The 21,760-nt window shown below is 46.1% G+C and overlaps 1 protein-coding gene and 1 long non-coding RNA gene across 2 annotated transcripts; one reads left to right on the top strand and one right to left on the bottom strand.

The window, feature by feature from the left end:
• Window positions 1-6,562: 6,562 nt before the first annotated feature.
• Window positions 6,563-13,555, bottom strand: LOC123445552 (protein CLT1, chloroplastic-like). Its single transcript, XM_045122549.1, has 11 exons — window positions 12,815-13,555; window positions 11,412-11,557; window positions 11,246-11,283; window positions 11,036-11,151; window positions 10,191-10,290; window positions 10,067-10,102; window positions 9,865-9,915; window positions 9,664-9,787; window positions 9,032-9,157; window positions 7,152-7,312; window positions 6,563-6,874 (listed from the first exon to the last, which is right to left on the bottom strand). The coding sequence occupies exons 1-10, from the start codon at window positions 13,240-13,242 to the stop codon at window positions 7,152-7,154; spliced, it is 1,326 nt and encodes a 441-aa protein (XP_044978484.1). The 5' UTR covers window positions 13,243-13,555; the 3' UTR covers window positions 6,563-6,874.
• Window positions 6,826-7,438, top strand: LOC123445553. The gene is made up of 2 exons (XR_006631109.1): window positions 6,826-6,918; window positions 7,044-7,438. It is a non-coding gene; the product is annotated as an uncharacterized LOC123445553 (long non-coding RNA).
• Window positions 13,556-21,760: the final 8,205 nt, after the last annotated feature.

Here is a 21,760-nt window from a genome sequence, read left to right on the forward strand (position 1 = left end):
CAGAAGACCCTGACTATCTTTGATCAACTGGCTAGCCAACTAGAGGCTTGCTAGGGACAGTGTTTTGTCTATGTATCCACACATGTATATAAATCTTCATTCTATACAATTATAGCATGGATAATAAACGATTATCTTGATACAGGAATTATAATAATTACTATATTTATTATTGCCTCTAGGGCATAATTCCAACAACTCTATGGACTCACGTTTCCACACCAACGTCCAGGCAGACATCTTTACTACGGTCATTGTTCCTAAGGGTCTTTCTGTCCATCACTTTATTGATCTTGAGCATATTCGCACGCACCCGGCGAAATACCCGGGTGCCATTGAGCTCATTGAGTCATCGGGACTTGCTGCCCCGTTTGCTTTTTGGTGCGATTTTAACGCTGTTGCTATTCACCAATTTTATGCCACATGTTTCTTTGGTCCAAACAACACTGTTAACTCGATAACCTCTGACGTTCAGTTCACAACCTCTTATGATGAATTTGTTGCCGCACTCGGTTTCCCCAACTCCGGCTTCAAAATCCATAAGAATGATCCTAACCATGCACATAAGCCAATTGAGGCGTGTGGGTATCTCCTCAAACCACTCCGTGAACTTGATGCAGACGAACGAATGAAGGATCTTAACCAAGTATCCATCTCGCGCTCTCCCTACTTTATCATCTTTCAGTGTCTTATCCGCTCCATCTATCCCAAGATGGGTGATAAGGGATCCTGCAGTGGCTACTGTATTGACATCATGTCACATTTGTACGAGCACCCCAAGAGCAAAATTAATGTGCCTCACTTTCTATGGCATGAGATACGGCTTGCTAGTTTTCAATACAAGCGAGCCTTCCCTCATGCCCCCTTCATCCAGGCTTTTATTAACCATGTTGTTGAATTCACTGTTGCTGTCACTCACACGCATCATAAGTGGGTCATTCCCGCTCACATGGCAGATAACTATGCTCCCAAGAAAACCCCACCATCCACCTCCACTCGCCGCACTGCTGCCCGGTCAGCAACCCCTTCATCCAGCTCAGCTCCTCTCGGTCGCTTTGCCAAATTCATTGGCAAGGCACATTCTGCTATGATGAAGGCCTTCTCTTTCCAGTGCGGTCAAACTCATGATGTGGTTTCTCGCCTCGTCTCCTCCAAGAATGCCCTCAAGGCTCGTCTGAGAGACTCGGGCGCTCTTGATGTGAGTGACGATGAGGCCCTTCGTGCTGCTCCTCCTTCTGACTTTGGCTTCCCATCTGGTCCTGAGTGGGCTGATTTTCTTGACGAGGCTGGTGGCAGTGGCTTGCCTGACGATGAGGACGATGATGATGATGATGCTGATGATCTCTGAGCATGGTTGATGCTGTCGGTGCCTCCCTTTTTGGTACTTGGTGCCAAAGGGGGAGTAATGTATCGTAGTTTTTAGTCTTTGGAGATTTAGTCTCAATTTGCATGTTTGTGTAATGTAATGGATAAACCTATGTATGGCTACCTATGAATGTTGTGATTGCTTTGGATTGCTATGATATCATCATAGGCTATTATGTTTTGCTCCACTACTTCTATGATGATTTATCATCTTTACATGATGATCCATTATCTTTACTAAGTCACATGATATTTTCGATACACACATTAAAAGGGAGCTCCGATATTTTACCATGCACATACTAAGGGGGAGCTCCGTACTAAACCTCTCCAAAGCTATAATGTATGTTAAATCTTTTGAGACCTATGTATATTTTTGCCATCAACTACCAAAAAGGGGGAGCTTGAAAGTGCAGTCATGCCCCTAATCTACTTTTGGTGTTAATGACAACACATACATAGGAAACTAATCCTATTTGTTGAGTGTATCTCAGGATGGCAAGTACTTTAGTAGATTGAGAATTATGTGCCAAGGTGGTCTGAGAAGATCGGGACTTATATGTCAAGAAGGCTCGGGATTGAGAAAAGATGATGTAGACTATCCTTTAAATTTACTGTTCTTGAGTATAGCGATCCCGCACTATTAAGAGGGGATCATAGGTTTTGCGATGAATTTGCTCATACTACATCTCTACTTTTCTGCTCATACCACATCTTCACTACTCTGCTCTTATCTCAAAACAGAACCAATGCCTCGGACATCCGGCCTCCTCCGGACGTCCGAGGGTCGGACGTCCGACCTGCTTCAGAAATCCGGAATCGTATACCAGAGAGATCAGAGCCATATACCTCGGACTTCCGGCTCCCTCCGGACGTCCGAGGGCCGGTCGACCGACCAGCTTCGGAAATCCGGAGCTCTGCACCAGAAGAACTTGAGCCATATAACTCGGACTTCCGGCTCCCTCCGGACGTCCGAGGGCCGGACGTCCGTCCCCTTTCGGAAATCCGGAATCTTGCACCAGAGAAGTTTGAGTCGAATAACTTGGACTTCCGGCTCTCTCCGGACGTCCGGTCCCTCATCAACTCCATAGTGGTTCCAGATATATTTACATCCCTCGGACGACCGACCCCTGTCGGACGTCAGACTCCTTGTGGACGCCCGGACATCCGTGAACTGTCGGATGTCCGACCCCTGTGTGACTTAAAGTGTCCCCAATGGCTGTTTTACTCTCCCCACTATATATACCCCCTCCCACTTCGTGAGAGGGTGACCAACATAGCTAGAACACATACAAGAACACCTTTCTTCTCACTCACTCTTGTCTACACCCAATCTTAGATCCCAAGAGCATTTGTGAGTCCCTTTGAGTGTTGCTCCAATCAAAAGATAGATCGTCTCCTTCTCCTCCTCTCCACCAAAGTGATTTATGATTTGAGCAAGTTTTGAGCAATCCCCGTGATTTTGTTACTCTTGGAGGTTGGAGACTCCTAGGCGGTAGGAGTCTTCGGAGAGGAATCAAACCATTGTGATTTCCCCCGAAAAGTTTGTGAAGGTTTGGAAGCCACCTCAAGGCTTACCACTAGTGGTTGAGAAACACCTTCCTGGAGTTATCTCAAAGGGAGAATAGGGTGAGCCTTCGTGGCGTTGGTGTGCCTTCGTGGTAACATCCGCCCCTCTAACGGTGACGTAGCTTCGCTCCAAGGAAGTGAACATCGGGATACATCCTCGTCTCTCTTGAAGTTTCGGTTATTCCTAACCCTAACTCTCTACTTGTGTTAATCCTTATTACGTACTTGTATTTGATTATTGTTTACCAGTTGCCTTACTTCACTCTAAATAGCTTACTCCTTGTCATTGCAATTATTAGGCCTACGCTCATATTCGGCACCTTTGCCTAAAATTGCTAAGTAATTATTAAAATTTGGAACTATACCTATTCACCCCCCCCCCTCTAGGTCCATCTCGATCCTTTTCAAAGAGCTCGTCGTAAAGGGTTACAACGATGCAAGCTTTGACACTAATCTGGATAACTCTGAGTAGTAAACCAGATTCATATAGTGGATCAGTCATTTGGAATAGTTCCAAATGGCGCGTGGTAACAACATCTATACGATGAAATAGAGATTTGTAAAGCACACACGGATCTGAAAGGTTCAGACCCGTTGACTGAAAACCTCTCTCACAAGAAAGACATGATCCCATTCAGTAATTTGCACAAGCAAACGAAGGTTGCGATGCCACTTTGTTGGGGCTGAACAGCAACAATGAGCTGCACAAATTCACCTACACGACAAATATGCACACTACACAGCACCCTTCACTTGTGATGAACTTTGAGCACAACTTCAACCAACAACTAAATAGCAGAATAACACAAACAACATGCACATGTGACACAGGATTTAACATGGAAAAACCTCCTCAAGTTGAGGAGTAAAAAACCACGGATGTGGACCAACCGGTCCACGCAACTTCACTATTAGAATGATGAGTACAAAGTCTTCTCTAGAGCCTCTAGAGAGAGTTATAACGCACTCTCCACAATGTCAATCGGCAACAGTAACAACAACCACAAGAGGCAAGATTTCAGCAAAGCAGAGTACACACAACTTCTGTCGCCTTCAGTATTTTGCAAACTTCTCTTAAACCGCTAAACCAAACAACACCAAATTTGGGAGGCAAATAGACACACGAGTTCCTCTGATCCCCTCAAAATTTCAGCTCAATCGGACATCGTTTGCCTACCGGACATCGTTTGCCTACCCAAACAGTTTGTCTCGCAAAACTTCTCTGTCCTGAAAATGCATCAGTTAGAGCTAACAAAACTACTCTCAGATCTGACGCTCCACTAACCCAATCCTCAAACGAGCTAACCAGATCTAAATTCTCAAAGTAAGAAACGAGCTCACAAAGTTTGAGGTCGATCCAAGCACGTTTGAGCCTCCAATCACCAGGTTGAACACTGTATAGTCAGATGCACCAAATCTGTACAGAACCTCCACTTCTTCTTCTTCCTCTTTCTCACATGTTGTGTTTTCTCTTGTGTGCTCTATCTCACTCTGCTAAATGATAGCTACCACAGGCAGGGATGGAATGGCTAGGGTTTTTTTCTTGCTTTCCTTCCATTGAAAGCATTCTCAACTGTTGGATGCAGCGAGGATCAGCGACTGACATGTGTTAGATTTATGGACTGATGTTGTCCTGCCAACACACCTCTATGTGAAGGAACTGAAATAGATTGACACCACTTCAAAACATGGTACATGTGGAAACGCAACAAATAGAAGGAATTATTTCTTGACACAAATTTGTATCAAGGACAACTATAATTTTTTGAAAAAACATGCATGTATATTAAGCTAAAGAGAGAAAAAAATGGCTGTCTTGTTTGTTGGATTACCCGTTAACACGATGTATCACGGGCTACTTTTCACCATCAGTTCCGGTGGTTTCTTCAGTTGTACACAGTTTGGGTATATGTACAGCCACATCTTTGCTATATGTACTTGAACCTGTATTTCACAGCTAGCTTTGAACATGTTTATCTGACTATTTGATGCGATGCATCAACTTCATTTGCGATGCCTCAGTTAGAAGTAGTACCTTTTGTTTATTCTATAAAAAGTTAATGTCTATATGACATACTTATTTCTTTGCTCCTCATTCTCCATCAACCTGGTATGAAGAAACTATCCCAATTCTAAAAAAAAAATCTCAAGTTCACGGTTTTGGAATGATGTTACATAGCCCTCTCAAGTTTCAAAACTGGCTAACCAAGAATTTTTGTAGACAATCCAAGATTATATAAGAAAAATGGTGTGTAACTATGTGTGTTCTTTGTACGCTAATTTCATTCTCTTGAACTATCTTGCTGCCGCGTGCAAAACTGAACATTCCGCCAAAGCCTCCAGGGACGGATCCAGGATTCGGCCTCGCCCCGGGCCCCAAGCTTGCAACAGTATCAGTACAGTGCTAAACAGTATCTATAGTGCTCCCTGGCCGCCTATCTGCGTCCCTGGCCGCCTGCAGCCTAGCGGTCGGTCGGCATCAGGCAGGCGCGGTGCCGGGTTAATCGCGGGCACGTTTTTGGCGCGCGGTCGCCACTGGGCCACGCACTGGCCGGCTACGCGCCGCGTCGTCAGAGTCAGACACGGACAGGGAGGAGGCACTGTCCCTCTGCAGAACATGCATGCATGCATGCACTGTGGCACTGTCTGTGCCGACGCAACTCGCCTCTGCTTCCCGGAACGTGTCGCGCGGCTTTCGGCAAGGTGCGCCGCATCGCATGCATGCATGCGCTCGGCTCGGGTGACCTCAATTAGTGCCGTGTCGTCGTTGCCGGTGACGATCAAGGAAACACGTGCCGTGTCAATCTCTGCCAAGCAAGCACCTTGGCCGCTGACAGAGATTGACTGGGAACGGCTTAAGCGGGCGGTCGCGGCACTAATGGTGCACTGCATCTGCGTGCTGGCCCGGCTGACTGACAGGCTGATTGACTGGCTGGAAGGAACCAAGAGCCAGCCAAACGTACGTGGCAGTACCGACTCCTCACCGTGACGCATGTACGCACGCATGAACGCACGCACAGGCTTGTTGTACGAGGTGAGGCGAACGTGGGCGCCCAGCCAGATTCGGTGCACTGCGCTTCGTCAGTTCGATCAATCATGCATGCATGGTACCCGTGTCTGACAGAACTCACAAGCCTGGGCGGTGTGATGGCGCTGTTGTTACCTGTTGGGTCGTCAGCAGTCCATGTGTGATGCGGCCGGGTTGGGTCGCAAGCTGCGCTGGCTGTTGAGACACACTTTCACCGACAGCCACCAACAAGGTTGGGAGGAAGAAGCTTGGCACAAACATTCACCGACAGGGATGATTCGCTGGCTGTTGAGACACACGCAGCTATGCAAAAACAAATCTACTAGGTCGCACAAAGACACTGTCAAAGTACTGTAGTAACAAGATCCGGCGTTTCCCAGGAGACAGTGGAGTTTAATAATGCGGCTAATCTGACATCAGAGGAACTGGATTACCTCTTGTGTTCTAAACAAAGCAGCAGGCAGTGGCCGGCCCACCCCATGTCGCCTCCAACTGTCCGTCCGTCCCCACCGGCAACCTCGGCCTCCCAGAAAGAAAGAAAAGAGGGCCACCCACCACGATCACACACACCAATATATATACACACCGCGGAGGAGCAAAGAATCAAAGATGCAGTAGCTACTTGTCTCTCACACGAAGCAACACAAGAGTTTTTCCTTCCTCTTCCAAGGAACCCAACCAAAACACACACGCACACAGAGAGATGAACATCCACTAGCCTCAGATGGACAGAGGCGTCCTCCTGATGATCGTGCTGGCGGCGGCGGCGACGCTCCTGTGCCTCCCACTGGTGCTGCCGCCGCTGCCACCGCCGCCGGCCTTCCTGCTCTTCGTCCCCGTGGTGATGATGCTGCTGCTCTTCTCCCTGGTTCTCTTCCCCTCCACAAACTGCGAGTATCCTCCATCTCCCACCTTCTCCCAGTAAGAACAACATACGGAGAGAGCCTTACTGCCAGGTATACATATATATATAATTCCTGCTCTCGAGTTTTATTCTATCTACATCCATGCAGCTTTTGCTTGCTTTTATTGGATATACATATACATATGACATGACATGCTACCATACAACACACAACAGTCAGGTCAGGTGGCTCTCAGGAGAATTTCTGCTCTGCCTTTCAAGCCCCGGCCAGATGAGGAGCCAGCCATGGTTATGTAGAATTACCAAGAAATGAATGTTGATTACCTAGTCATTCCTGGTTTTCTCGCAATTTTGTGGCTGAGGAAGGCTATATGTTAGCAAGCCGGCAATGAGAACCGCCGCGCCTGCAACAAAGCCGGGAGGGAGGGTCGACGCCACGCTGATGTACGGCAGCGGTAGAGTGAAAGCGTAGATCGACAGCGGAACTGCATCAAGAAAAGGCCATCATTAGTGATCAGTTCGCTGCAAAGTGTGCATGCATACTTGCATATCTACTTGTACAAGGGAACAATGACTAGTAATCAGAAATGGAATGCTAGTTGAAAGGTTTATAACTTTTTTTCCCTCAACCTTCTCGAAGGGCATTTTTTTCTCGAAGGGCCTTTTTTCCCTCAACGTTATGTGTAAGTGCAAACGATGAATACCGAAGATACGTTGGAAGCTAGACTATTTATTCATTAATAGTATCTGACTGGTAGGGACGAAAAACAAGCTCAAGTTAGTCCTGTATTAAAGTCATTTTTGTCCAAAGGAGCACACAGGTTTCAGAAACCGCTGATACATGTGCAGACCTCGTTAGTCTCGACACCTTCAAGATAAGAACAGGAACTGACCAGGTGGAGTGGCAACTGGGAGGGGACAGTGCATTTTTTGGAAAAGGGGGGGGGGAGGCAGTGGATAAGGCTTGTGCAGTCGTTATGCAGGAACCAAATAGAAAACGTGCAAATAATGGTGATGAAGGGTAGCTAGAAGAACTGAATGTTTGTGTTTGTTTTCCCCTACTTTCAGTCCTTAATAATATTGGTAAGCTTAGTTTTGAAGTGACATGGTGCAACTCAGTTATGTGGGATCATGGTCAGCCAACACAGCTAAACTTCTGTCCACGTCCCAAACGTGTGTTTCTTTTCTGCTGTCCCACGCTTATGTTCTAGAGACTATGAGAGGGGTGGACATACATCCACTGCATGATAGGAATGTTCGCTTAGAAATTTCAATTGACGTTACGTTCTCACTTAATGCAATACTTTCTCCATAATCATCATTTTGATAAAGGTTTGCATCGTCCCGTGGTCAAAATTCTGTAACTAACTAACTACACCTCAAAAGCATAAATATTACAGAATGATGATACAGAGAGAAGCAAGTCAGGTATAAAATTCCAAGCATCCTATTATCGTCCTCTCTGGTTCTAACTGACAAACTGGACCGCAGCAGAACTGTCATCAGACAGAAATCAATGTAAATGGCCCTCTTCCTTTGTGAAATCATCACAACTCTCCCTCCAGTATATATATTAAAATGTGGCTTACTATATTTTACCTGGCCTGATATAGGGAAAGGAACACAAAGATTAATGTGGACCACTTAATGAAGCAGTGATTTGTGTCCTGATTCCAGAACCGAGCAGTAGCCGGTTAGTTAGAGCACAGACCCACAGGGTGCCTCACTTCTACCTAACAACGTACAGTCAAGGGAGGGAACTCCCTTCTTTATTTGTGTGCTGAAACGAAGCAGGGTGTGAATACAACATCTCAGCTTATATATGGTTACTATAAGGCTTCCAGATCCAGATTTGGAAGCTGGACGACACACGATGAACAGTATACAATAGTTTTAACCAGTTGTCAAATGGTACTAGATTTTAGCATGTGTTGACATGTACACTACATATGACAAACAAAGTGTAGCAAGCCACGATTGCGGCACTGAACCAACCACATGCTTACGGAATCGTGGCATGACTAGATCAGGCGTGACCTTGGGCTACAAACCAAGAATGCAAATACTTCCTGCAAGGCCGGTTTTAACTGGATTCAAAAACCTTCCTTTAAAACTAATTCTAGTATGGTACATTTCAACACAAAAAATGGCAAGGAAATTTATAAAAAAACAAGATATCGTGTGCACGGAAAGAATATGTAAACCTGAGAATGTGGAGGCTAGACAAGATACAACAGCCGAAGAAATCTTCAGCAGGTGAAGCAAGGATATATTGAATGCCATATTAACAACCACAAATAGTAGGGGTAGCAGTGGTGCCCCTTCACAGCCTGCACAACCCAAAAAAGCTTAACAAGAGGATTGTGCTACATATAAACATGCTTAGATGCTTTTACTATTTATATAAGTAAAATTCAGGACATGTCACGAGAAAAAAAAACATACCACTAAAACAATGAATAATCATTGCAGTAATTATAAAAATAATAAATGAATCAACTATGGGCAAATAAAATCCAAGTGTTCCTTTTCAAAATAAGGAAGAAATACATACAAAAATGATGTGCTTTCAACTCAAAGAAGCGAATGATACTTGTCATTAGGTGCTAATTTCAGAAACTGAATACTGCATGGTAGTTAATCATCAGTTATTAACTTCTTTTCTTAAGAGATAGCTGCATTTATCCCCCTAGTAACATCTAGCACCACAAACTGAGACAAGTGATCAAGAGACCCAATAAGAAAATTATTGCATGCACCAGAAAGATCAAGGCAAATATTCCGAAGAGAACTCAAGAGACAGAGAAGAAACCCCAGAAACTTGGGGGAAAATTACCAGCAGATAACGATCCCATATTTAGAAAGCAGGCTGCACCATCTCTGATGTATGTTGGCAGTAGATGGAACGGAATACCCCATAACTTTGACAAGAATGGCAACAAGAGACACATAAAAATAGCCTGAAAAGATAGGTTCATTAATTATGATGGATGGCTTATGTATGATTCAAGCATAGTAGTCGAAATCAGGACCATACTTGATAAGCAGAGCCATACGAGTTGACGACAAAAAGATCAACTGAGCCACCCTGTAAACAAAACAAAAATATCAGAATGGGAAAGGCATCTCACAAACACAATGAAAAGATAGCAGCTAACAGTAAGCATGCTTTCTAAAGAGCAAGTTCTACATCTCAAATAAAATATTGCTAGGTAATAACTATGGGAGAACAGCAGTACCTTCAAATTCTTGGCAGCATCTATAAATATTATTTCCTGCAACAATTATACTTTAGTTGTATCAGGTAAAACTGGAAGTTAAAGTACAGAAATTAGTAAATCGACTGATTAACAGACTTGCTACCTTCAATACTGTATCAGCAGCTTGCAGAAAGAATGATATTATCATTAGCAGTGGCCACAAAATTCCAGTACTTTGTAGTGAAGCACCAGCACCAGATCCACTATGCATAAAAAAGTAAGGTCCGTGTTAAATTTTGTTGACACAAAGGTACCGAATATCATAATCATGCACTAGCATTCCACTTTGACATCACAACATTGCAGAAAATATGTGTATGCAGTTGTAGACGTGTTTCATAACCCCTTATGCAATCATCTCTCGCCCAATAGCAATTTCATTCTGTGAGGTCTAAATCACGCCTGACTTAATCAAATATCCATAAAATTGCAAGCTAATTGAATGGACTGTGAAACGACAGAGTTTCTAGGTCTGGATCGACACTGTTCTCAGACACTCATTGTAATGAAAAACAGAGCAGTAGTAAATATGTCTAAATAATAATGTACAGAAATGTCAAGCAGTTTTTGCCTAACGTTCCATGCTTGGGATCTTGACACTATCCACAAATCATAATGACAGTTATCAAAATAAATGTTCCAGCGTAGCTGTTCAACTGCATACACACATGCGTGTGAAGATGTCACGTGTGATGCATTGAGGATTTCTGGATCATACAAGCGATATTAATGCATAATTTCCTATATATTTTGTTTCCTGGTATTTTACATGTCCAACTCCAAGTAATAAAATTTATTCTCTTCCGGATTTAACCATAACATTCGCTTGCAAGGCAGAATAATGAGAAGCAGGACAGCAAACTCCTTGGCCTGGATTACTGTTGTATAAATATACTCGACTGCTTACTAGGTGCTTGCAAGCCAAGATTGAAATTATTAGAAACATACCTTGCTACAGTTATTACCACACCAACTGTCACTAGAAAGCATCCAGTTATCTCATTAACTCTATAGCGCCTCTTTAGGAAAATAGCAGACAAAAGAAGCTGCCATACAAGGTAGGTCTGCAGCAAGGTAGTAAGATAATTATATAAATGTGATTGCAGGTGAGGTGACAAAGTGAAAACTGTCATATGATTATACTGATGACCCACCAACCTGTGATAATATTGGTATTGAAGCCCCAGAAAGAATAGCTGCCCCAGCAAAAGTAAGCATATAATACTGTGAGTGTGAGTTCCTTATGTCACATATCAAGTACATTTTACAAGTGAAGATATATGAGGAACATGCTGTATTTGCTTTTGAGAAGAAACAAAATTACCTCCAGCAGCCATCCCTGACGCTGCTGCTAGAGCCTCCAAGAGGCCTATGAGTATAAAAGGCTTCTGTGGTACAGAAAGCATCTCATCCGTAACAGTGCCAGCTTGATAGCGAAAAAACAGGATTGAGAAATAGACAACCACATAACTGGAGAAGTGAAAAGATACAGACCGTGTTATTTAGCATCCAAGGAATGTTCAATCATAAGTCACTTTTTTCACGTGTATGTTTTCATTTTATCATGATATAGGAATAAGGGGAGCATACGGTGTTAATGTGAAAAAATAACAATGCTGGAATGAATATGATGGTTGTGCAATAACGAGCAAAACACATAAACCCTCACGAGACCAACCGCACACCGCCAAGTTTTTAGCCTCTAGCCCCTGTCCATGGAGAAGTAGCAAAAAAAGCTTGTATTTCGACTCCGCACAACCTCCCAAATCATGTCAGCACGGAAACCGCCATCAAAACTTAACTTTTTTTCTCAAACCAAAGGAACTCTATTTGGGTTTCTTCAGGCTGCAGTTCTTCGTTTTGGCCTGGCCATCGCCCGGTTTGGTGGTTTGTATTTCGCCTTCTCCGCGTTCTTCTCAAACTAATACAACAACGACACGCTCTCGATGCGTGTCCAAGAAAAACAGAAGGCCAATTTATTCAGTGCCAAGTGGTACTACACCCTGTGTGAGCGTGACACCAGCAGGCAAAAACAACAGCATTTCTGCAGCGAATGAGTAAATGACACTTGTGCGAGGTGTTTTCAGTGGGCTCCAACAACTATTTTCCCGAATAAAATTCGGGTTCCCAAAACTTATAATGCCATTTGTAGTAGTCAGGTTTTTCAGGTTCAGGTTATACGGGTTCAGTTTTGTGGCCGGCCTGCATTGACCCACATTGGCAGCGAGCCGCACGCGGAAAACAGGGGCAGGTGGAATCCAAATTTCTGGCGTGGTGCTAGTGCTACTTGGATTTTGGCTATCAGGAAACGGGGGGGCCAGCTCAGGCGTGTCCGTCCACTAGACACCAGCAAGGAAAGGAAAGAAGCACACGAAGCCGTACTACTACTACTACTGCTGCTACCGAACAGCAGCAGCAACCACGTCCCCAGATATCCTCAATAACGAACCACCGGAAAAAAAATCTCGGCCCGCTACGGTCGCATACGCGTGGGCCCCGCGCGCCGCACGGGCCGAGGAGGAAAAATGATTCGCGACAGCTCTCGTATCGATCGTGGTGGGAGGAATCTCCCCGCTGCTCGACAAGGAGCCGCCGGCTCCCTCGTCCCTCGATTGGATCGGCGGCGGCTGGCGGCGGGAAGCGGAGCGGAGCGTGGATCGGCGGCTCTGAGGGATCATTCAATCAATGGCCGGAAGGAGGAGTGGAGGGAGGGAGGGAGGGGCGTACCCGAACGTGGCGAACTGCGCGAGGAAGAAGGGGTACTGGCGGAGCGGGACGAGGGCGAGCTTGTAGAGCACGCGGTTCCCGGTGCCGGTGGCGACGACGGCGGCCGTGGCGAGGGCCACGTCCATCCCGACGCTCCTGCTGCCCGCCCCGGCCCCAGCGCTCCTCCCGGCCACCTGCCCCGCCGCCGCACACACCGCCGATTCCTCCCTCCTCTTGCTGCTGCTCCTGCCCCACGCCATGGGCCCCGCCGCCGCCGCCGCCCACGCCGCGGCCTCGACGCTCCGCCGCGCGCCCGCCCGCAGCGCCAGCCGCGCCTCCCTCCTCGGGAGCCCCAGCGTCACCGCTCCATTGGCGGCGCGCCCCGCGGGGAGGCACCGCAGCGGCTGCCGCGCCGTGGACACGCTCGACGACGACGACGACGTTGCCATCGCCGCCGGGAATCGGAACCTGCTCGTCGGGGCGGCGGCGCCTCCTCCTCCTCCGATGTGCGTAGGCAGTGGACTAGAAGTAATTAGTGGTGGTTGGTGGGATCGGGAGGAGGAGGGGAGATTCGTGCTGCTTGCCAGCGGTTGCTCTGTTTCGCTTGGCCTCTGCTTCGCTCGGCCGCCTATTTGATTTGCTCGGTGGGCTGCCGGGGGCGGGGCGGCGGGACCACGAAGGTTATTGGAGGGGGAATCGAAAAGGGCAACTAGTTTCTGCCGTGTGGTGTTCTGTCCTGGTTTTGGATTTTCTTGAGTATATTTTGCTTCCTACGGAGTACTATGGTGGAGCCAAAGTCTCCTTCAAGGGACACTCGAAACCCTATGTTCCCCCTTCTCCTTGTCTCGTCGTCATCCGAGAAGCGGTCGGCGAAGCCCGTGCCGGCTCCATGGAGGGGGTGGTGGTGCCCTTTCGTCTGCTAGCGAGGCATGGCGGCTCAGCTGTCGGGAAGGTGGCTCTAGGTGGCATGGCGAAGGCTGTGTGAGTGCTCGTGTGCATTGGCGGTGTAGCCTTGGACGGTGCGGCGGCCGACGATCTGGCCCGGGAGGGCGACTGCCAGTTTGTGGCGATGGTGATGCAGGGTAGATCTAAGCTACATGGGTCGACAACCGTGAGGCATGCACGTCGTTGTGGGCAGCGAGGTGGCTGGCGGGTGTGGCTTGCTCACGGTTGCTCGCGGAGAGTTGGTTGTTGTTCTAGCAACAGTGCCTATCGGATGTTGGGACAGATCCAGGCCACGCGGTTCGATGGCGAGGGTGAGGTTTTGGGCCCGTGCGTCGTGAAGGTGATTGGCTAGGGGTTGGCAAGGTCCAAGGTTCAGTGCGTGGGGCTGCAGTGAAAACCATACTACAGTTGTGGTCGAAGTCGTCGATGACGGCAACTACACGCAATGTTTTCTTGTTGGAGGCGTCAATTTAGCAGTCCTTGCTTTCCTTCCCGGCATGCTTCAGGGGAACCCTAGATCTGGTCTACTAGATCAGACGATGGTGGTCTTTAATTATAGTTATGCTTGGTGTGTCATTCCCTTTTTGGGGCATCGTTTTGAAAATGGATCCGGTCGAAGGGGCTCGTGGTTCATGAAGATGATGGGTGATGCCTAGCGTGGTTTCCTATTTCTGGCGAACTTGGGACCGAGGGTGTTGCTTTCGTCGACGGTGGGCAATAGGAGCATCCTTTACATGCGAGGAGCATCACGAGAGCTATGTCAGTCAACCTCATGGGATCGAAACGACATAGGTTTGCCTCCTTTCGAATCCGGTGTCGTCAAAGTTGTAGATATCATGCAACAATCATAACAAAATTCATAACACATAGAGAGAGAAAAAAAGAGCAGAGAGAGAGAGTAGGGATATTCAATTGAGATTACAAAATATAACTATATGTCTAACACCCTTCTTTAGTCTCAACTATTCTAAACTAAGATCTCTCTTCAATTCTTCAAATGGCTTAACCGTAAAAGTTTTAATGAACTCATCTATGACTTATTCTTTCAAAGGAATGAACCGAATGTCCAATTTATTTTCTGCAAATCTTTATCACACCAAATGTAAATCAATTTTAATGTGTTTAATTCTGACATGAAATGCTACATTAGCACAACTATAGGTTGCTCCCAAAAAAATTACATCATACACATAAGATACGGTGTTACTTAATTCCCAACTAATTGGGTAATGATTCCAATCAGATATTGTAAAAAAATAGATTATTAAGTATAACATTGTCATTTGTATTATAATTTTGTATAAATTAAATTTTACATTTTAATTTAACAAATTATTACCTACAATGCAACATAATTACATATAATTTGATGCACATGTTTATCATAATTATTGATATTAATGTGTATTTATAGAATGAGTGCTTTTATGTCTCTTATTATCTAACTAGTAAACTTGCACTTGCAACTCATGTTAAATATTGACCCAATAAGAATGTGTGTGGCTAGATGACAGTAGCTTGGATTTTTCTTTTGTCATTTGTTGATTTGGTTTAGGCCGTTCGATGGAAAATGGATGGCCAGATCACCGTCTTAACCTCCAGCCCCTTTTCTTCTTCTATCAATCCGCCACGCGCCTGCCGGTCTAGCCGCCTGCTTCTGCAGCCGGTGGCGGCGGGCTCCCGCACAGCCTCACCGCACCATTCTCCCCTCAATTGTGGCCCATCGTCGTGCTACGCCCCCCGGCGCCAGCGGAGATTCTCCAACAAAGCTGCACCACCGTCGTGTCCCCCTCCCCATATGAACAATATATATTGTGGTAGCCTTCCGGCAAGCCCCTTTCTTCCCTCCGGCCTCCCTTTGGTGAACTTCAAAATCAACTGACCCAAATTTAGGGCCTGTTTGGGACTACTTCAATTCATCAAAATCAGCTTCACTTCATCAAATTTATTTTGGAGCCGATTTTACAGAAGCTATATCACTATCAAGAGAATGTTTGGCTTGCATCTTGCTCGAGCTTCAAGAATAGAAAATTTGGTGAAAAGAATCTATTTGATTGGTTGAGGGGGAAAATGAAGGGGTATCCAGCTTCTAGAGTTTTTTGGAGCATCCTCTAGGAAACTTCATAAAAACCTTGAAGTTGTACCCCAGATTCTAGTTTTTTTGCGGAGCAGCATATCGTGGAGCTATCCTGTTTGGCTTGTCTTTTCTGGAGCATAGATGAATTAGAAGGAGCAGAGCAGTCCCAAAGAGGCTCTTAAATCACACCAGTATAAAATAAAGAAAAAAATATATTTTGTCCTCAAATTCAAATACAGACAACTTGGACCATGCAGTAAGCTGAAGCAGAATCCGCGATGACTCAACGTGGTTTTGATATTATAGAGCTAGAAATGCACGCGCCCACAGATTATCTTGAGTATAATAGAACTATAGATACAAACTGGGCAACTAAATGAGAAAGGTGCTTGGTAATTGCACTTAAAAAGCTTCTCAATATATAAGATCCAGATACATAAATGCATGTGCTCGCCTATTCGAATGTTGGAAACAATTATTATAGTCAAGTAGTAGACATGGTTTACATTCTTTTGCAGAAAAGAATGTTGGGACAATCATCATCCTTTCACACCATGCAAACAGGATTTAGCCATGCCGATCTCCCCTACTTCAGCCGGCGAATCGCAGGAAGAAGCAGTCATCCCGGAGCATGACCCTTGGTTGTCACCGATGAACTTCCAACAATAAATTTTGGTAGAGTTTCAGACAAAAAAACTCTAAATATATTATGCCCGTTTGGTCTTTAAATGGGGAATGTTCCCCTGATCCTATTGGGGCTGCAGCTGCATGATGATTCTCCATCTCTGAATTGTTAAAACCATCGATGGGGAGGCAATGAAATCAGTAGACCTATATAACGGTTATATTTGTACTCTGAATGACAACAGAAAAAGAACTGAATAATAGTAATTACAAGGATAGAACAACATTTGATTTAAATAAATTTAGCTAGTTGAGGCTGCAAGAACAACATATGAAGCTAGCATGGCTCTACCAACTACCAAAGTACACTCTAGGCAAGCACGCCTAACCATCTACAGACCATTTAATCGCTAGTGCTACAATAATAACTCTGAAACACAGACCTGCACATTTCCTTGCGTTCTTGGCTGTTTTTAGTACCTCCCCTTTTTGTGGATGGTCTTCTTCATGTTGCAGGGGCCACCGCACTTGGGGCTCGCTGGTGCAATTGCCATTAGCTGCTGATCCTCCTACACCACATCTCCAACCATTATAAAAAACCAAATGATTCAAGTTCCACTTAGTCAAGGAGTGACCTCACTCTTATGGAATGAATCGAAAGATATGATCGCTCTTTGTAGATGAAAATAACATCTTTAAGCATTGTACAATTCTTCATGTACAAGTGCTCATGAGATTTAGAATATGCATCCATGAATCGTATTATTTACCCTATTCCCGGGATAACACTGATTATCACCCGTGTTCGTTATGTCCGTAAACCGGGGCACGTTTAGACTAAAACATATTTGCGCCTGGTTGGTTATTCATATGCAATGAAAATATGAATTAGTTTGTTACAAATTATTTGAAAATGCACATGCACAAAATCATAAAGAAAAAATACAGGGCGATGAAAATGCAAAGACCCAGTATCATAGATCAGTTCGAGATGAGAAGAAAGACACTCGCAGAGTACATATGATGGACATGAAAATAAATATACAAGAATCCACTTTCTAAATTATGAACTAAAACGCTAATTGCAATGTATTAACGGAATGAGAATACCAGCAGGAGCCTTCAGAACTTACAATGTGGCGCATGAGTGTAGGAAGAGCTACAAAAAAGATATATCCAACCGAAAGTATTGGTTGGCATATTTCATGCTTTATAATTATTTTTCTTGCCCTATCCATGGGTTTCATGCTTTATAATTATTTTCCTTGACCTATCCAGGGGTGTAGGAAGAGCAGATTGGGAAAATCATGACATACAAGAATCCAATACCAATTGGCAGGCCAACATTCAAAGAAGCATGTACTAATTTAGCTTGGAAAAATTTAGAGAAGCGTGTGTTGAAGAAGCTAGCTCACGGGAAAGCATGCCGCTTTGTGGGGAGGGCCTCAACGTGGCGGCGGCAGTGGCCGAGCAGAGCAGTGGCGAGCCAGGCGGCACTCATGTCTGTGGGGCAGCATAGGAGTAGATGGTTTGGTCATGCCCCTCTGGTTCTTGTATAGGGGTAGTGGATGAGTTGCTGCTCCTTGCATACATCAAGTTTACACACTCAGGGTAAAAAACCATATGTGACATTTATATCTCGAACCTGCACAAGAAAGGTTAACATGCAAATTTCTGCCATATTTCTTGATTGGGTTTTAAACCTGACAACGAAAGACAACATAAGGTTAATAGGCTCACATATCCTTGCTAGGGAAAAAGTGATACCATACATGAATATGCAATAAGTTAGAGAACACTAATAGCTTAAGAATACATATGCTTGCACATGCATGGAGTCTGCCCTCAGCAGCAAGGATGTGACATCCTCGACTTTTGCTACAGTGATTATTGTAATTAAGCTACAGTGATCCTGCGCTAATGATGCCACGTCACCGTTAAATTTATCAATGTTCTCGTGATGGTTGAAACCGAATCATAGTTCGAAGCTTCGGGATTAAGTCAAACGTGAAAAGATTTTTGTGTTGTTGAGATAACAACGTCGGGGAGTTATAAAGATTCCCTAACAGATTATAAATATCAAGTCGGGTACTTTAGGAATCATTGATGATCCCGATATATTAAGAAAGGGGCTTTAACAAAATAAGTAAAGAAATATAGTAAATGAAAATAAATGAACAAAAGAAAGGACTAAAAGTATAAGTAATAAATTATGAAAACAAAATAAAACAAATAAAAAAAAAGAGAAAACAAAATAAAACAAATCAAAAAAAAAGGGAAACAACCCCAACCGGCCCAACTGGGCCAAGTGGCCCAGCCGGCCACCACCCCCACCCTCCAAAACCCTAGCGCCGCTCTCCTGGCGAGGGAGCCGCCCCATCTCCCTCCCCCCTCGCTACTCCCTTCCCCCCCCCTGGGCGCCGCCAGCCCCCCCCCACCAACCGGGCCCCACTCCCCCACGTCCCGTGACTCCCTCCCGTAACTCCCTCCCTCCCGTGACTCTCGGTCCCCCTCCACGCCAGATCCCCACCTCCCGTGGCTCCCTCCCCACGAGAGCCCCGATCCACCCCATCTCGCCCCCTCCAAATCCCGTCGCCCCCCTCCTCTCCACCTCGCCCACCTCGGCCGGCGCCCCTCCCTGGCCGGCTCCTTCCTTCCCCGCCGGCGAGCCGAAGCCCCTCGGCCTCCTCCCTCCCGCCGGCGGCCTCCCTCCCCACGGCCTATCCTCCACCGAGCCGCCCCACCTCACGACCCCCCCTCCCCTCATCCTCCTCCCGCGGCGACCCCCTCCCCTCATCCTCCTCCCGCGGCGACCCCCTCCCCTCATCCTCCTCCCCCGGCGGCCCCTCATCCTCCCGACCGGCGAGCCGCCCCCACCTCGGCCCTCCATCCCGCCGGCCGCCCCCCGGGAGCCCCGTCGGCCTTCTCCCGCTCGGTCCGGGAGGGACCGGGCAGGGAGACGTCATCTCCTCGCCGGATCCGGCCGGCTCCTCCTCGCCGGCACTGCACCATCGGCCTCCTCGTCGTCCTCCACAACGGCCACCCCGAGCCTCGCCGCCCCGTTCCCCGGCAACGTCGGTGAGCCCTTTTACGGGCTCCTCCCACCCTCTCCTTCAGTTTTCCGCCTCGGTTCCGTTCCGGAGATTAGTCCCCTTTTCCGACGCCGTTGAGGTCTCATAGGGTGGTGGAGTTTTTGCCCCATTCCTCTCTGTTGAGAGATGAACAGATGAACAGAGAGGGCAGAGATGAGAGTTAAAGAAAAATGAATAAAAATAAGAGATGTATTAGATGCCGTATGTATGTATGTATGTATGTATTCGATACCCGTATTATGTATGTATTTGCGTATATAGGCATGTGGAGGGATACGACATTTGTATGTCTATTTATTTGTGATTAAAATGTGAATTTGGCCTTAGGTCACTTACCGGTGGGGCCAATGCACCCGCTGTCTATGACAGGGAGGCCCCACGCGGTAGTTAATATAAATAAATAAAAAAAATGTTTTATTAAATAAATAAATAGATATAATAATTAAATTAATGAGTTAATGAATTAGTTAAATAAATATATAAGTTAATCTGTTAATTAGAATAATTAATTAACATGATTAGAGAATGACACACGGGTCCCTCACTAAATTAATCTGATTAAATAATATTTAATCTTAAATAAAACTTGTGCCTATGACGTTCGGGACCCGCTGGTCAGTTGACCGGTCAAATGTGATGTCAGCATGACACCGCGATGATGTCATAATAGGATTTTATTAAATCTTTTAAATCTGTTTTGAATTCCTAAATAATTAATAAAACTTTAAAAATTAATATAAAATAATCCGTAAGTCAGATCAAAATAATTTCAACATGAAAGTTGATCAGCAAAGCGAGACGAACCCGGATACACGGCCCGTTCGTCTGTCACGCGTCTCTAGCATAGCAAACATGGAACTTTTCCGTCGTTTCCAGTATAACCGGTAGTAGCCCGAGAACCCGGAAAATATCGTCAGATATTCTTCCGACCTGTCTATGAGGGATGTTGCTGCGTTAGCTCATGTCTAGCCTGCATCTTTCCATGTCATGTTTTGTGTTGCATCGGTTCTATTATTTATTGTTTCTTCCCCCTCTTCTTACCGGTAGACCCCGAGACTGACGCTGCTGCCGGGTACATCTAGGACCCTGCCGATCAGTCCTTTGCCGCAGAGCAGCAAGGCAAGCAACTCCCCTTGATCATTCCTATATCGCCTATGTCTTTCTTCCTACTGCTTGCATTAGTATTTTGCTACTGTTGTAGTTAGCTCCTATATCTGATGCATAGCCTGTTTTTGATGAACTGCTACTTTCAGTCCTGTATCTTTAATCTGCTTAGTATAGGTGGAGCAGTCATCCCCTCTGACCCCGTAGATCAGTTGCCCCGCTTGTTTTCAAATCTCGATCTCTGATCGACGAGCCAGACCCGACACAGCACGTTCACCCCCCCTTCGTTGTACGACGCTACAGGGATACTGTTGGGTACCGAGGGTGACACCTCGCTAAGTACTCCTGATGATATCTCTGTAGTATAGCTAGTCGGTCGTGGTTATCGAGGGTGATTCCTCTTTCACCATTCCCGATGACGTCTCTGTCGTGTCACCCCGCGAGTGTGGGACCCCCGAGGGTGATTCCTCTAAGCCCACCTTGACGGGTACATCGTTCGGAATCCAACGAGGGTGATACCTCGGATTCCCCCGATGTTACAACCACACAGTTACTCGACCATGTTACCGGGATCATTGGTGATTAGTTGTAAGCCGGGTGGATTCCCGTGAGACTGTGTTGTTGGCCTAATTAAAATGCTAATGGATTTGGGTATTTGATCTGGGTTGGTCGGAGACCTTTTCGCACTAACCGGCTACGCGGGAAGAATTATGGGTACTCGGCGTCGTGGTATCAGCCGAAGCTTTTCAGATGCCAGCAGTGTAGCGGCGCGCGCCCGAGTGGTCCCGAGATGCATCGCGCTTGTGATTAAGGGATGCTAGGACTGACGTCGGCCGCCCACGCCACGTGCAGGAGCGTGAAGGGGAACTGGGCCCACGAACCCTTTGTGCTTAGGATTTAGACCGGCGGGCTGGCCTCTCTGATTAGTCTTAGGTGGGGCTGCGACGTGTCGATATTCCGAGGCCGGGCAGGACCCAGAAAAGTATGTCCGGCCAGAGTGTTATCGAGCGTGACGGGACATGTGGTGCACCCCTGCAGGGATGAAAATTAACTATTCGGATAGCCGTGTCCACGGTTACAGGACGACTTAGAGTTGTGCCATGATCTTATACAACTACAATTGTT

This window comes from Hordeum vulgare, chromosome 3H (assembly GCF_904849725.1).
Source record: "Hordeum vulgare subsp. vulgare chromosome 3H, MorexV3_pseudomolecules_assembly, whole genome shotgun sequence".
NCBI classification, from domain to species: Eukaryota; Viridiplantae; Streptophyta; class Magnoliopsida; order Poales; family Poaceae; genus Hordeum; species Hordeum vulgare.